General features: G+C 33.8%; 1 protein-coding gene across 1 annotated transcript in view; it reads left to right on the top strand.

The window, feature by feature from the left end:
- LOC145982725 (uncharacterized) overlaps positions 1–16,114 on the top strand; it is a 49,914-nt gene that overhangs the window by 21,172 nt on the left and 12,628 nt on the right. The window contains exons 2-3 of the mRNA XM_083116086.1: positions 7,028–7,273; positions 13,013–13,516. Coding sequence (XP_082972212.1) covers positions 7,143–7,273; positions 13,013–13,516 — 635 coding nt within the window. The 5' untranslated portion in view covers positions 7,028–7,142. The remainder of the gene's footprint in view (positions 1–7,027; positions 7,274–13,012; positions 13,517–16,114) is intronic.

Genomic DNA, 16,114 nt, shown 5'->3' with positions numbered 1-16,114 from the left:
TCCTCTCTCTGATATCTTTGGTTATGTTATTCTGGTTGTCGATCAATAATCCAAGGTATTTGAATGTGTTCACACAGCCAAATATTTTACTACCTATTTCTAATATTTCTCTTGTTTCTTCTGTGATTGTTTGAAGCTACAATCATTTACTTTGTTTTTTTTGTGTATTTACTTGTAGTCTTAGTTTGTTGGTTGCTTCTTCTAGATGATTAAATATTCTGTGAAGTTATTTCTCAGTTCTGGAGATTATTCCTACATCGTCAGCATAAGCACAAATCTGACTAGTTTTGAAAAAGATTGTGCTTCTTTTATCCACTTGATTTATTGCCATTTGTAAAGCCAATATAAATAATGTAGTGGATAGCCCATCTCCTTGCTTTACTCCTTTTGCATACTGAAATGCTTCCCCTATTTGTTGTCCTATTTTGACTTTTACCGTGGTTTGATCCAAGTCATTGCTACTAATTTAATCAACTTTCTTGGAATTGAAACATGTTTCATTGCCTGTAGAAGCTTCCTTCTGTTCACACTATCAAATGCTTGCTTATAATCAAGAAATAGTATGTGTAAATCTATTCCATGTTTGTAGTTTTTTCTCAATTATTTGTTGCATAATAAATAATTGATCAGTGTTGCCTCAGCTTGTTCTGAATCTGCATTGGTATTCACCAATTATGCTCTCTGAATATTTCTTAAGTCTGTTGTTAATAATTCCTGTAAGGATTTTATATCCTACGTTTAATAGCATAATACCCCTGTAATTTGAACAGTCTGTCCTATCTCCTTTTTTGTGTATAGGGCAGAGTAGGCCAGTTCTCCATTCGGTGGGCATTTGTTCCTCCTCCCATATTTGCATTATCAAATTACATATTTCTTTTATTCACTTCTGGACCTGCATACTTTATTAGTTCAGAGGTAATTCCGTCTTCTCCTGGCACTTTGTTAGATTTTAATTCTCTAATCTTATTTACAATTTCCTGTTCTGTCAGTGTTTCTTCCACATACACTTCCACACTTGATTCTGAAGTGTCTGTTTCTTGTTCCATATTTCCTACTTCCTCTCTTTCTTCATCATCTCCGTGATTTAATTGTTCTTTAAAATGTTCTGTCCATCTGTGTAGTATCATATGCTCCTCTCTTATAAGTTCACCATTTTTATCCTTACAACCAATTGCTTGGGGTTGATATTCTCTATTCATTCGTTTTAGTGCAGCATAAAATTTTCTAGTTTCGATTTGTTTATTGAGGTATTCAATTTCTTCTATTCTAGATTTAATAGTTTCTCTTTTCTTACTTTTGCAAATTTTGTTTGCTTGCCATCTCATTTCTTTTCATCTTTCACAATTACTCCTTGTTTCCCTTTGTATCATTTTATTTCTAGCTTCATTCTTTTTTGATATTGCCTCTTGACATTCTTCATCAAACCATGGTTGTTTTACTTTTTTCTTCTCATAGCCTATTACTTCCCTCGCTGCATCTTTAATTATTGTTTCTACTTCTTGTCATCTATTTTTAATCCTTATACTTTCTTCTTTTCCTTCGATTAATTTATTCTCTATCGTTTTTGTATACTTTCCTTTACCTCTTTTCTTTCTAATCTTTCTATATCACATCTTTTTACCATTCCTTTTTTTATGTGTTTTCTTGCATATCTTATCTCTCAATTTTGTCTTGACAAGGAAATGGTCGGTGTCACAATTTAGTCCTCTACAGCTCCGTACGTCTGTTATTGAAGATGTGTATCTACGATTAATTAGGACATGATCTATCTGATCAGTTGTACTGTCATCCAGTGATTTCCAAGTACTGAGATGTATTTTGTTATGGGGAAAATATGTGCTTTTCACAACCAGTCTACTTCTTATTGCAAACTGTATCAAAAATGTTCCATTTTCATTACTTTCTAGAATGAATGCTTACCAGTGACTTTTGTGCATTCATCTTTGGTTCCTAATTTGGCATTAAAGTCTCCTATTATTACTATTGTGTTGTGTTTCTGTACCTTTTCATTTGTTTTTTCTAGTTTCTCATAAAATTCTCCCTATACTGTGAATGCCCTTATCTTCTGTAGGTACATGGACCATTATGATAGTAATGTTTCTAAATTTACCTCTCAGTCTTATCTTTCTTATTCTTTCATTAATAGGCATGTATTTCTCTACTCTCAACAACATACAAAATATTGTCTAACATTCTTTTAACAACACTAAACCCATATGCTAATGAAATTATAGGTGATTATCAATGTGGATTTAAACGTAACAGATCAACTACAGATCAAATTTTTCACATTAGACAGACACTTGAAAAAAAGTGGGAATATAATCAAAATGTCCATCAGCTATTCATTGATTTCAAAAAAGCATATGATTCGGTCAAAAGAGATAAATTATATAATATATTAGTAGAGTTTGGAATACCTAAGAAGCTTGTTAGTATGATAAAAATATGCACCAGTGAAACAGAAAGTAAAATTCGTGTGGGTAATAATATGTCTGACAAATTTACAATTCATGATGGGTTAAAACAAGGGGATGCATTATCTCCATTGCTCTTTAATTTTGCCTTAGAATATGCTGTAAGGAAGGTAAAAGAAACTAAAGAAGGACTAAAATTAAATGGTGTGACTCAGTTGTTAGCATATGCAGATGATGTAGACTTACTGGGGGATGATGTGAATACAATTAAGAATAATGCTAAAATATTCTTCAAAACTGCTAAAGAGATAGGTTTGGAAGTTAACAAAGAGAAAACTAAATATATGCTTACAGGCCGAAACCAAGTGTTAGGTAATAATGAAAATCTAATTATTGATAACAACTCGTTTGAACCAGTTTCCAAATTCAAATACTTAGGAGTAATATTAACAAATGAAAATTATATTAAAGAGGAAATAAAAAGTAGGCTTAATTCAGGAAATGCATGTTACTTCTCTCTTCATAAACTTTTGTCTTCTCGTTTAATATCTAAGAAACTAAAAGTTAAAATATACAAAACAGTAATTTTGCCTGTAGTATTATATGGGTGTGAAACTTGGTCCCTTACATTGAAAGAGGAACATAAATTGATAGTATTTAAAAATAAGATCCTTAGGAAAATCTTTGGACCTAAAAGGGATGAGGAGACATGTGAGTGGAGAAGGTTACAGAATTTAGAACTACATAATTTGTATTCATGTCCAGATATTATGAGAATAATTAAATCAAGAAGACTTAGGTGGGCAGGCCATGTGGCACGAATGGGAGAGGAAAGAGGAGTTTACAGGATTCTTGTTGGGAAACCAGATGGTAAGAGACCTGTAGGAAGGCCAAGACGAAGATGGAGGGACAACGTAGAGATGGACCTAAAGGAAATCGGTAGGGATGGAAAAGAGTATATAGATCTTGCTCAAGATAGGGAAATATGGAAGGCCTGTGTTTCTGCAGCCATGAACCTTCGGGTTTAAAAAGGCTAGAGAGTTAGTTAGTTAGTTAGTTAGTATTGAATCACTTGATTCCTTATGTTTTTGAATATCATAAACCCCATTCCATATTGTCCCTTCCTTCCATCCATCCCACTATAATACAGGGAGTAGCTTGGTTTATCTATCATTGCACTACCTTGCCATCTAGTTTCTTGGAGTGCCAGAATGTCTATGTTTTTTTTGTTTGTTTTTTTGTCTTTCTTTCTTACAAGTTTTACATGTGTAGCCTTCTCCTCTTTCACTTAACCCTATGTATTTCTCCTTTCTTATCCCTTCACACATCCAATGTTTCATTTCTTTGCATGAGCTACATAGGATAATTTCTTCCATATTTCTTTCTTCTTCACAACAGCTAAATATTTCCTTTATTCCTTCTAATTCCATCATTGTAGCTTTCAAATTGATTTTCATCTTCCATTTTTCACTTTTTCTCACTTCGTGGTCTGATTCACAATTCTCTAGCCGTAACATACGTTGCCACTTAATTTACACCATGTGCATTTAGGTATGTCACACGTTACGAGCGCCATTTAATTAATGCCACGTTCTTTTCGTTCACACTTATGTATACCATGGCTATCTCTATGGTAATGGGTTCTTATATTGGAATACGAATCAAACAGCAGGGATATATACCAATGGGTCTAAATAAGGAAATATATATTCTGAAACTTCTACGATACCGAGAATATATGCATGAATTCTTAATACATGATTTTCTTCCTTGTATTATATCTGGGACATCTCCTTTTTCTTCTTTTAGGGAAAGATCATATTCTTCTTTCAGGAAAAGGTCATCTTCTTCTTTCTCATTTTATGTACAAATCATCTTCTTTCAAGGAAGGTTATCTTCTTTCAGGGAAAGATTATATTCTTCTTTCTTCCTTCAGGGAAAGGTCATCTTCTTCATTCTTCTTTTATGTACAAACCCACTTCTTCTTTCAAGAAGTATTTTCTTCTTTCAGGGAAGGATTATCTTCTTCTTTCCTTTTTATGTACAAATCCCCTTCTTTCTTCTTTCATGTAACATTCATCTTTTTCTTTCTTCTTTTAGGGAAATATTATCTTCTATCTTCCTTCATGTACAAATCATCATCTTCTTTCTTCTTTAAAGGAAAGATTATCTTCTTATCTTTTTCTCTCTTTGGTTGTGGAAAGATTATCTTCTTTTATCAGGAAATATTATCTTATTCTTTCTTCTGTTATGGAATAATAGCCTTTATTCCACCTTGTCGTTTCTATTTCTACTCAATATGCTTTCGACAACAAATATGGATATAGCGGTAATGACCGAAGGGACAACCAAGGATCGAGGTTAAACCAGCGCTACCATTTTTGGCCCAGTGCATGAAATGTATATAGTGCAACCGTCGTGCTTTGGGGTGACAAATATGGATATAGCGCCTCCCATGGAGGCGCTTGCCAGAAGGAATCAACTGTTTAACTTCCTTAATCTTCTATATGTACAATGTATGAGGATTATGTCGATCATTGAGTTTCCTCTCTTCTTTATGTTTTTTATCTTTTATTTACAACCATTTAATCAGTACTCATTCTCTATTATTTGTTTTATTTGGTTTGAATCTCTTTCTAATTCCTCCTGATTCATTAATAATTTATATTCCATTTTATGCTTGTGCTGCCATCTATTGTCATTTTCACCAACTATTTCCCCATTATGTTTATCATTGGCTTCGCTCATTCCGGCATGTAACAATACTCTGATGCCAAATTAATGCTTACAGTGATGTAAAAAAAGTCAATTTTCTTGTAATGTTATGCTAGAAAAGAAGATTTTTACTTAAATAGAACTGTAAGCAGAATTTCAGCAACAATCTGTATAAATAGCTTTAATTCAGCTGGGGATATTAAAATAGTTATGTAGGCTAGTCTAGTCTAGTTTAGGCTTACTGTCATCATATATCTGTCAGTTTAAATTATTTTTGTGTAAAGCCATGGAAACAACCTGAAGAAAGTTAAGACACACCTGGAGCCATGCATTTTGGCCACGCACAGAGCCCTTATTTCACAGATAAAACTAACTGCAAAGAAAGGATAGGCCTTGAGTCATGTTGGAGGAGTTATGAAACTTATTCGTATGTAATTTGTTGCTACACTGATTACTCGTTTTCATTTAAATGAAATTTCAAAAGAAATTTAGCTCCTAGTGTTACATAAACAGATCAATCATTTCAAAGAGCTCTAACTCAAAGATTACTGCAATGAATTTTGCAAAAAATAAAGAAAAATGAAAAATCACATCAGCTGCTTCTTGCCACTATATTGTTGTGGCAGGAAACAGCTGCTCAGCTGTTCCTGATAGTGTTTCCAACTAACAACTTTTTGGTACATAAAAACCCCTTGATGCACATTATTAAAGAATTACTTAAAACTAAAGCATAATTGAAAATTTAAAACATTTTTAGGTTAGTTCATCAAAATATAGGCTTTAAGCTTCAGTTTAATGCTATTTTGACTAAGTTTACTTTTTTAAGTGTAGGATCATTTTCTCATGGATTGGCTGAAATCTAAAATTGTATTGAGTTGTGGTTAAGGTTTGTTCACATTATTTCTTAAAATATACATACTTTTATGTGTGAAGTTTTTGTAAATCTTTAAATAAAGTAGTGTGACCATTCCCCATCCAGGATGAAGTCTAAAGCATTAATTTTTACATGCAAGTCTAAAGCTCTGGTTAAAGTAGAGCTTAAGTTTTCATCTTAACCGACCTTGTGGTATGAGTTTTTCATTGAATAAAAGCGTCTATTTTCTCAATTTCCAACCATACCTAAGTAGGGGGTGATTAAAGAAAATTTCAGAAAAGGGAAGAAAAAAGGAGAAGAGGAGAGAAACAAAGGTCAAGAATGTCAAATTTCTTATTTCAGTAGACACCCTGTTCTATTCAAAACACTGCACATTTTTTTTTTCTAAATGCAACTTACTGCACCATTTCAGTGCTTGTTTTCCAACATCTCTTTATTCTGTTTGTGTGTGTGTTTGTTTTAGAGATCACTGAGTAGTCATTTTAATTGAGGAAAAACTTAAAGCATGTAGGGTTTTGAGCTTGGGATTTCTTGAGAACACTGACACATGCAATACCATATTTCACTCTTATTTCCTCAGTGTCAATCAGAAGGGAACTCTACAATGCCATCAGTGCTGATCTCTCCATGTGGTAGCCCTATGACGGAAATATGCCTTCACAGAATGTGCAGACATGCACAATGCATGTAATACATCTTTTAATGTCTTTCCTGCAGCATTTGCAGATGGGGCTTCATGGGATGTGTAGGAAGATGTAAATTGTAATGCATCAGTCAGGAAGAACCATCTGACTTGGCTCGTCCCCAGTGTCATTCTCACAGAAGTTTGATAAGAGAGATTCCTTCCCCACCATCAGAGATTTAAAATTGTACTCACTGTACTGCAGACTGGCTTACTCAGTTATTTTCATTTGATTTGCATGTATGTTTTTACAGAAAATTTCTGATATATTTAAAAAAAATGATGTAGCATATTATTTTGTATTGTATAATTAATTTTTAACTACATATTTAATTACAGAATTAATGGAATGTGGTTACGTTTCAAGGAATGAATAAATTATTCTTGTGCAGTGATTTATTTTGTCTTCATGGATACTTGCATACATTGAAGAAGTCTCAATTTCCTGGTAAAAATGAATGATTACCAAAAACTGACAGATATGGAGATATTAGAGACACTTGGAAATTTGAAAAAGGAGCTGATGGCTGAGCTTTGTAAATTGCCTGAATTGAATGAAAATGAAACTGTTCATTTGAATGCAAGGTACGTTGTATAGATGCAAAATGTAGTTGAAATTTTATAATTCAATTATATATAAATCTAATTCTATTCCAAACATATATTTCATTACATTTTATGGTTTACATTACGATTACCAGTGATCAGATGCTACATTTTAAAAATAGCTTGCTACAGCTACATCTACTCTTCCAAAATGTAGCTTCGCTACAGCTATAGCTACATTTTCCAAAAGTAACTCACTATGGTATTCCTGTTTGCTACTCACTACTTTGCTCCTTTTGCATAAAAAAAGTTAAATCAACCACATGGATATTCCAAAGAAGACCTAAGTATGATAGTTGTACTTACTTAAAAATAGATTCTGGTATTTATTATGATGATTCCCGTCATTTGGTAATTTTGATGTTAGTGTTACTTCAGTTACTTATTCTTATTATAGTCTTTGAGAATAACATACCTATGTAAGTGGCATATCAATTCAAATTTGATGTATGAGTATTGCAAATAGGATGATACCCAAATTAATGGTTACAACTTTACACAAATAAAATTTGGTAGGATTATTTACATTTATATATCAACATATTTTTCTTGAGAATAAATATTGAGATTAGTCACATAGAGGTTCGGAACCAGTCTTGATTAGCTTATCTGTGCATAAAGTTATCTGAAAATAAAATCTAGGAAAGATGCCTGGAGGATGGGATCCTCCTGCTCCTCCATTCCCCATGTTGCTCATCATCATTCATCATTCTTTCTCATTCTCACAATTAGGCAAAAGTGGCAGAAAATGACTAGATAAGAGAACTACTAAATAAAACATTCACCTTCATTGTCATGATTAGCGAAAGTAAGAGAAAATCGAAACTGAAATATATTGAGGAAACAGATGTGTAAATTCGAGTGTTCTAAACACATTGTAATTTGAAAATTTGTGAACAAATATTATGACGAAAATATTTATAATTCCAGAAAGTGCATGTCTATCATTCTTGTTACAATAATTTTTAGCTGGTGAGATCCTATATCGTTATCAATGTCAATGCTGTTAACATACTGAGCCATTGATTGCTGGCACTATTGCTGTGAATCTAGTGGAAAATGGATGGCTCGTTTTTGCACTGCAAGTTGTGTTTTACACAGTAATTAATGAAATTTTGCTGCCTTTTACTTTAGGGATATCCACATGATATGTTCCGGGGGTGGTGCAAATGAGGTTTATTTTTTTAGTGGTACCGCAAATGAGGCATTCCCCAAAATAGAGATGCAATTAAAAAAAAGTAGCTATTAGCTGGAATATATTCATATGTCTTAGTTCAGTTTAGTTATCTGGATATTAGATTTATTCTATACTAATGAAATAAATTACGCAGATATCTATAATCTACAATATCAAGATATTTATAACCTAGATTATCCGTATTTCCATGTAATAGACTTTGTCTTTATGAACCTCCTGAAAAAGTTATCGTTATTGTCAATTTCTTTTATGCTGTTGCCACATCCAAAATTTACCTCAAAATGCTGAGATGAAATGTAGCGAAAATTTTGCTACAACTACAGGAATTATGTAGCTTCGCTACTGCTACAGATACAAATTTTGTAGCTAGCTACAGTAGTGCTGCTACAAGTAGCATGCTACTTCCAACCACTGATGATTACTATAATTAGATAATTTATTAGAACTCTTTGAGGGTGACTACTCACCTGGAATTCCTTGAATTATGAGAATTATATGTAAATTCCACACCTTAAATTTTTTTTTAAATATATATACCATTTAATTGAATTGGATTAGAATTTTTGGATACATTGGAATCACAAAGATCCTTTATATTGTTAATACATTTGTGTGTATATGTATGGGTGGTGAGAGGAAGTAATATAAAAGGTTGAAAACAAGAAAACATCTGCTTGTACCCTTGAATTTCTGGAAAGTTTGCCTAGGAAACCGGGAACTGTACTTGAATTTTATCGTGAAATTAGACTAGCCACAATGTTGTGTTTTTAAATATTTTGGGCACGTTGATACAGTACAGAAACAATGAATTTTTTAACATTGTGGAAAGAACATGAAACCAAGTATTTTATTATGTTGTGTTGTTTTGCTTGTGCATGCCATTTAAACAATGCCACTTGTCCATGAGAGATGTCATTTTTTTACAGCATGTTTGTAAGCAAAAGAAGATTCGAATCAGGTATATATTTATCAGGCATGAATGTTGGTTAAGTAATAGATCTGAAAAACAAAACCTGAAAACATGTGTACCAAAATACACCAACGTGAGGGATGCAGTGTTTTGATATTATGGCCCAGAACTCGGCTAATGGTCAAAGAATATTACGTTCTTTCACCATTGGTCTTTGATCACAAGCCAAGCAATTAATTTGATCGTTAGAAATTAAAGAATCAGGACACTGTATGATATAAGACAAGAATTTTAATGCATTATGCCAAATACTTACAACATCTCGCCGCACATAACATACATTACCAAACAGTTGAACAGCGCAGCATGTTCACAGACCCAGTCATCACTGGGTGAAGACAACTGAAAATCACAAGCCGCACATGGCCAGCTTCGTACACTCAAAAGAATACACCAGTTCATTGCGGGATACCGCATGTTAACTTCTAAGCACATTACAAAATGAACGGTTTAAGTACGATGAATGAGGACTGTTTTCATCTTATTAGTTCGAGCAGTGGAGATAGACAGTTTTTCTCTTGCGAGAAATAAAACTATTCCCAACTATTGGGTCGAAGCACTGCACTGGAACTGTTTTTGGGAGCCTTCTCTTCCACCCTTCAGTCCTTGCTTCTTGCTGTCCCAGTGAATTGTCCTTCCTTCCTATTGGTCAGTGCACTTTAGCCCCGCCCATGAGTTTGCACTCGGTTCGCACCACAACCCAACAATTCCTCTGTTGTGAGAAGGGATTTGAGGAGTTAAATGTATTTGTTCCCCTTTAATTTAGACCTGCTGTAAATTGCTGCAAGCAATATCCCTTTGAGTTCCAATTTGGTTTATCACTTTCCCATGTGTCTTAATGCTTTGTACTCATTGACATGTTTAACACAGATCTTGTAGCACAGTTAAAGTTCAAAATTCCGGCATTTCTCATGTTGTCCGGAGATGTCAGAGTTGCAGCCATTCCGTGTGGAAGTCTGAATTTACGATTTCGGTTCAGGAACTTCTGGAACACAGTGTTTAATGGTCCTCCCCTGCTCATCATCTGTACTCTGTAATCATCTACCCTCTGCAGAGTATGAATTTATGGTGACAAGAACGTAATGTAGACTGGATGAATATCAGCGTTTATTGCGGGACCACACTGGTTTCCTTATCTTGATTGATTGTTGATTTTATGGATGGCTGGCCCTGTGATTAAACAGAAGGCTGGGTCAGTGGGAAGGTTTGTCAGATAGAGACAGTTGTGTCATTTTCAGAGAACGAAATAAAATCTCAGGGATTTTTCAAGCAAGACCGTAAATGCAAATTAATCATATGTAGGGACGTGAAGTTTTAGTTTTATTTTCCCCTAAATTTCGGTGTTATTTTTTACTGCAATTTGGTGTTATTTTTTTGCGGTTTAAGGCAAAATTCAGTGTTATTATATGAAAATCGGTGTTATTATATGAAAATCGGTGTTATTTTTACATGCATTTTTAATGTTTTTTCTATGCATAAGATTTTCACATTGCTTTAGTCATGTAAAATTAAGGCAAATTTTAGTTTTAATGACAAAGAAATAAATTTAAGGCTTACCTTTGTGAGAAATGACGAAATTCCTTACATTTTGAAACTTATTTCATCTCATCAAACCCTAAATATGAAATGTTTATTGAAGGACATCACCTAAATCTTTGAACGTAATGGTATTTTCAACTTTTCACTCTCACAGAATAACATTTTCACAAATTGCTTCTCTTAAATTTACTTTTCAGTTTACAATAACATTGATGGTTTTCCATGCACGGGTAGTGCGTAGTAAATGTTCACAGTATTCACTCACAACACAACACTTCCTACACAAAACGCACTTCTAAATAGAAAGATTTTTTTTTTCATTCACTCCAAAATGGAATAATTACGTTTACAAAGGCTTCCACAGTTCGAAGTACGATGTACTCCTTTTCTTATTTCCTTCTTGTAGGTTTCTCGAAGCCTTCAACGACAGAAAGTTGCTGCTTTACTTTTCATCTCGGGCCTTGCTGACGGGATAGTGGTAACGTCGCCGCCTAGCGATCACACTGTCCTGGGTTCAATACCCAGTGGAGTCACATAGTGGCACGGATTTCACTTTAAACTGTATGTCCAGTCCCGATTTGCCTTTATGCGTATAAAGTGAACGTAAAGGTAAAACAACAATTCAAACAAGCAAAATTTTTTGTCTCATTGTGCCTCTCACTTCTACTGCACTTAATCAAGAAATCCTTCCGTTCCCATGTTATTTTGCAATGCAGTGATTACAAAGTAATGTATTTTTTTCGGAAGCATAAAGTCTTAAATAAAAAAAACTAATGCATTCACTGCTGGCTTAAGGATGCTTCCAAGTACACCACAGAAGGAAAGGGAAATGCAAGAAGATTCTCAAACCATGCAGCGTCAGGGATTCTGACTGACGGAAATTTATCTAACAATGCCAAAATATCCCCCTCTGACCTCAAAATACCATTTTGTGTACATACACAAGCCCCCCCCCCTTCCCAAGTCCTAATACAACACAACAGGTGTTTCTCCCTGAAAATTTTCCTGTTCCTACAAAATTTCCATCTTACCGATTGTTGTAAGACTTTTCCTCCGGAACGAATGAGGAGAAAGAACACTTCACACCCCTCTTAAGTAATAGACTGTTCTGGATTTTTGGCCCTGGTAGAACAATAGATACAAAATCGTAATCACTTTCTAACTTCTTTAACTTCTGCATATTATCATATAGGCTATACATGGTGATCATTTGTTTCTCTAGCCTGAATCCTATTTCATTATATTCTCAGTTCATAAATTAAGATAAACATAATTAGTTCCAATATTCATAAACACTTTCATTCCATTCCCATACTCATTGTTTCTTTATTCAGCGTTCCTAATATTTTTGTCACGTGCTGCCTTCTATTGGCCATTATTTCAGACATCCGCTAACTTGCGGGCACTTAACATGAAGGATGATTTTCCTTCCATGACGTTTATCGTGCAATGCACGAGGGAAATTGTGAAGTTTTTTGGATATAATGGCAAATATTTATCTTTTCCCAGGTTGAAGAAATTCAACCAGAATGCATCCCTCTGCATCTCACAAGACAGTGCCCATAACTTTGCTAACACACGCCTGATCTTTGATGCTTGTGTTTCCATCTTTAAAATGTTTTACTCATCTTCTAACACTGGTAGCTCCCATGCAATCATCTCCACATGCATGCCTAAGTCTATTTTTTATTTCAGCAGCAGAAATTTCCTTTTTAACAATGAATTCAATCACAACACATTGACGAAACGAAACATCACTGTCAGCCATTTGAGAGAACTGCCTGCGCTGAGGCTATCACACTACCTTGCCACCAATATTTTGCAATGATTCACTTCGTGTGCATGCATTGATTAATTTTTTTTTTTTTTTTTTTTTTAAATTTTTGCTCATTACATTCAATATGGCCCTTGTTTATATTACAAGTAACCTTGCAAATGAAAGTTTTGTTTTTATTCCTTCATTGATAACCAACATATTCAATTAATATATTAGTATTTCCCATAATTGCAGTGAAAATGTGTCTGCTGACAGTAGAGTTATTAAATGTGATGGGGAAGTTATCACATCACCGACATTTCAAATTGGAGAGCACTCTATATACCAATCACCAATATGCAGCATGTCCTTAAAAGCAGAAGATACAAGCAACAGTGAAACATCAATGCACAAGTTCGACGCTTGTGAAGTGAATGATATTTGTGGAAATGGAGTTGATAATGTTACTCCAGGGATATTATTAAAATCAAAATCTGATACAACTGGAAGTATTAATATGGGAGTCCAATCACTTGTTAACGAAGAAGCAAAACATTCAATCAAATGCGAGGAAAACAAATCTGACATAGGAAATGAATACCAGACATCTTTTCAGATAAGAGAATATATAAAGGAGGAGGAGGTTATGAAACATCATGATGAAGGAGTTCCAAATATTGAAAGAGAAGAGAGAGACACGATGAATCTGACAGAAGTGGATTTGAACAAACCATTGAAAGACGAAGAAGATGATACCAGGTAACAAACACTATCATTATTACAATGTAATATTCTAAATATGCCTATTTTAAATGTAAGTAAGAGAGTGTGTTTCAGAAATCTTTGAAGGATTGAAGTTGAAATCACAGAAAAAATTTTAAAGGGAGCAACTTAGGGTTATTTGTGATGTATTTTTCAACTGAAAATTTGTAATATATATAATCTCCATTCCAACATGTGTTATTTAGGTTGCCTGCAGGATATCTACTCTATGTTGAAGTTCCCTATTTTTTTTTCATGAGTTGTTTTGAATAATACTCCAAACCATCTCTATAATTCTTTGCTTCAGTTTATCACAGTTAGAGGACTGTGACTGTGATGTCAAAGTATCTCTGGTGGCTTCCCTTCACATGTGTTATATAACAGAAATAGATAATTTTGATAGCAAAGACACATGAGAAATTGGAAATCTATACAATACTGTGAAGTATATATTTGGTACACAACGATGTTTTTTTTTTTTTTAAAAAAAATGGGATTCAATGGTATTGCCTACACAAAGCAAATCAAAATATATTCTGATCACATTGTTTATATATTTTGTTCTTTAACTTCCCAGCGAAGTAAAAGAACTCATGTGAGAAATCTACCTCAGTAATTTATTATTTTCCTGTAGTTTACGGTTATTACAAGCATAAGAAAACAGTTTTTCTTTGTGACGTTTCAGGAGAACACACGCTCCTTTCATCAGACATTTATTTTCATTTTGACTAAAGATACAGTTATAACAATGAACCATTTAGTCAAAATGAAAATAAATGTCTGATGAAATGAGCGTGTGTTCTCCTGAAACGTCACAAACAAAAAACTGTTTTCTTATGCTTGTAATAACCGTAAACTACAGGAAAATAATTCTATAATGCAAGCAATGCGTACATACAAGAAAAAAAGTAATTTATTAATTGGAGAGATCTTCTTCAATCCTGAGCAACAAGTCTACAGCCAAGATTAAGCTCTTGAGTTTGGTTTTGGGTTTGTGATGTAGCTCCAAATGAAATTGATATGAATGCAGATAACGTTTTTGATTCAACATACTCTGAACACATTGTGCTGTCAGTTACCTCCGAGTGTTCTCCAAATTGACTTCCATAGTCATCTTGAAATACACCAACTTAGTCGATGTGTTGCTCAGTGTTTTTTGGGGTTTTCCACTTCACTCAATGTAAGGAATACTGCTCATCTCCATGAACATTTTGTTCAAAGACTAAATGCTTTTTGCAGATGAAATGGCCCGTTGATAATAGAGATGGCTAAAAACAGCTGGAAAATTTAAAAATCTGGATTTGAAAATAAAACTACCTGCTTTTTGGATAAATTCGGATTTGGAATATATTTTTGTCAGCCCATGCATTAACCATTGTGAGTTGCCTCTTTGTTAGAGCAATTTTAGTTGAAATGATTTCAATTTTTTCCTCTGCATTTGAGCAGTGTTTTGAAGAGTGACGTGCAATTGTGCCCTGTCTGTTGTTTACAAATGCTCTTGTAGGAGGTGGAGAGGTGGTTGATCGATAGTGGATGAAAGGTTGATAATTTCATTTCATTCTTAACTATTTTTCTATGTATCTATCCATGATAAACTTGCAGCATAACACTAAACTATGTTGAAGTAAATATTTTGTCTTCAGCGATGTACATTCTCATGAAGTACAAGAAATACAAGTACATAAATAAAACATTTATATCAGTGAATCATAAGCACTTGAATAAAAAAAAATATAATAATGAAGTGAAGTTATAGTCCTATTTTCATGCCTGAAACTATCAATACTTAAGTTGAACTTTCAACAAAAGAACTGACTCTTCTTATAACTATAAACATCAATTCTATCCTACAATATATGCCTTTTTGGGCATTTGTCTGAATAACTGACAAACCATTAAAATTGTACATCAAAAGCAAATACAATTCATAGCAGAGCAACAGAAGTAAAACTGGAATATGTTTACATTGCAATTACACACAATATTCTCAATTTGCAATCCAAATACTGTTCTACATGTTTCCGTGTTCTGATTTTAAAATGTTATCATACTTGAATCATCAGTATTGTAATTGCTAAACATGTGGTAAACATTCAAAACAGAAATTCAGAATGCTTATGGGAAATTGCCTTTCCATGTTTATCTACACAAACAATACAACATAAAGAACTGAATCACCAGATCAATAACATGTGATTGACATCTATAAACAGACACCACAACTTGTTGGCAAGAACTCTCACTCCCAAGCATTGATGTGTGTATTTGCCAGACACCAGAAAATAACATCAACATGTTGATTATGTTTCTCATCTTTATGCATTGCTGCTAAACTCCATAGCAGGGTGATCAGTAGAGTGCATCAGGATTCCATGGGTTCTAGGGTTGAATCCTGGCATTGGTGTTCCTTGTGATTGATCATTCATTATATCATTAGACATCCTCATCTTCTCAATGAGCCAAATGTGGAAGAAAAACAAATGAAGAGAGGGGGAAAAGTTGTGTCAGAACTACTGATCAGTGTCGGTAACTAGAGGGTGGGGCAGTTGCCACTCACTTTTACCCCACATTATGATCTTTTAATGATAAACCTTG

This window comes from Lepisma saccharinum, unplaced genomic scaffold (genome assembly GCF_977018435.1).
Source record: "Lepisma saccharinum unplaced genomic scaffold, izLepSacc3.1 HAP1_SCAFFOLD_369, whole genome shotgun sequence".
In the NCBI taxonomy this organism is placed as follows: domain Eukaryota; kingdom Metazoa; phylum Arthropoda; class Insecta; order Zygentoma; family Lepismatidae; genus Lepisma; species Lepisma saccharinum.
This window is presented reverse-complemented; position numbering and strand designations above follow the sequence as displayed.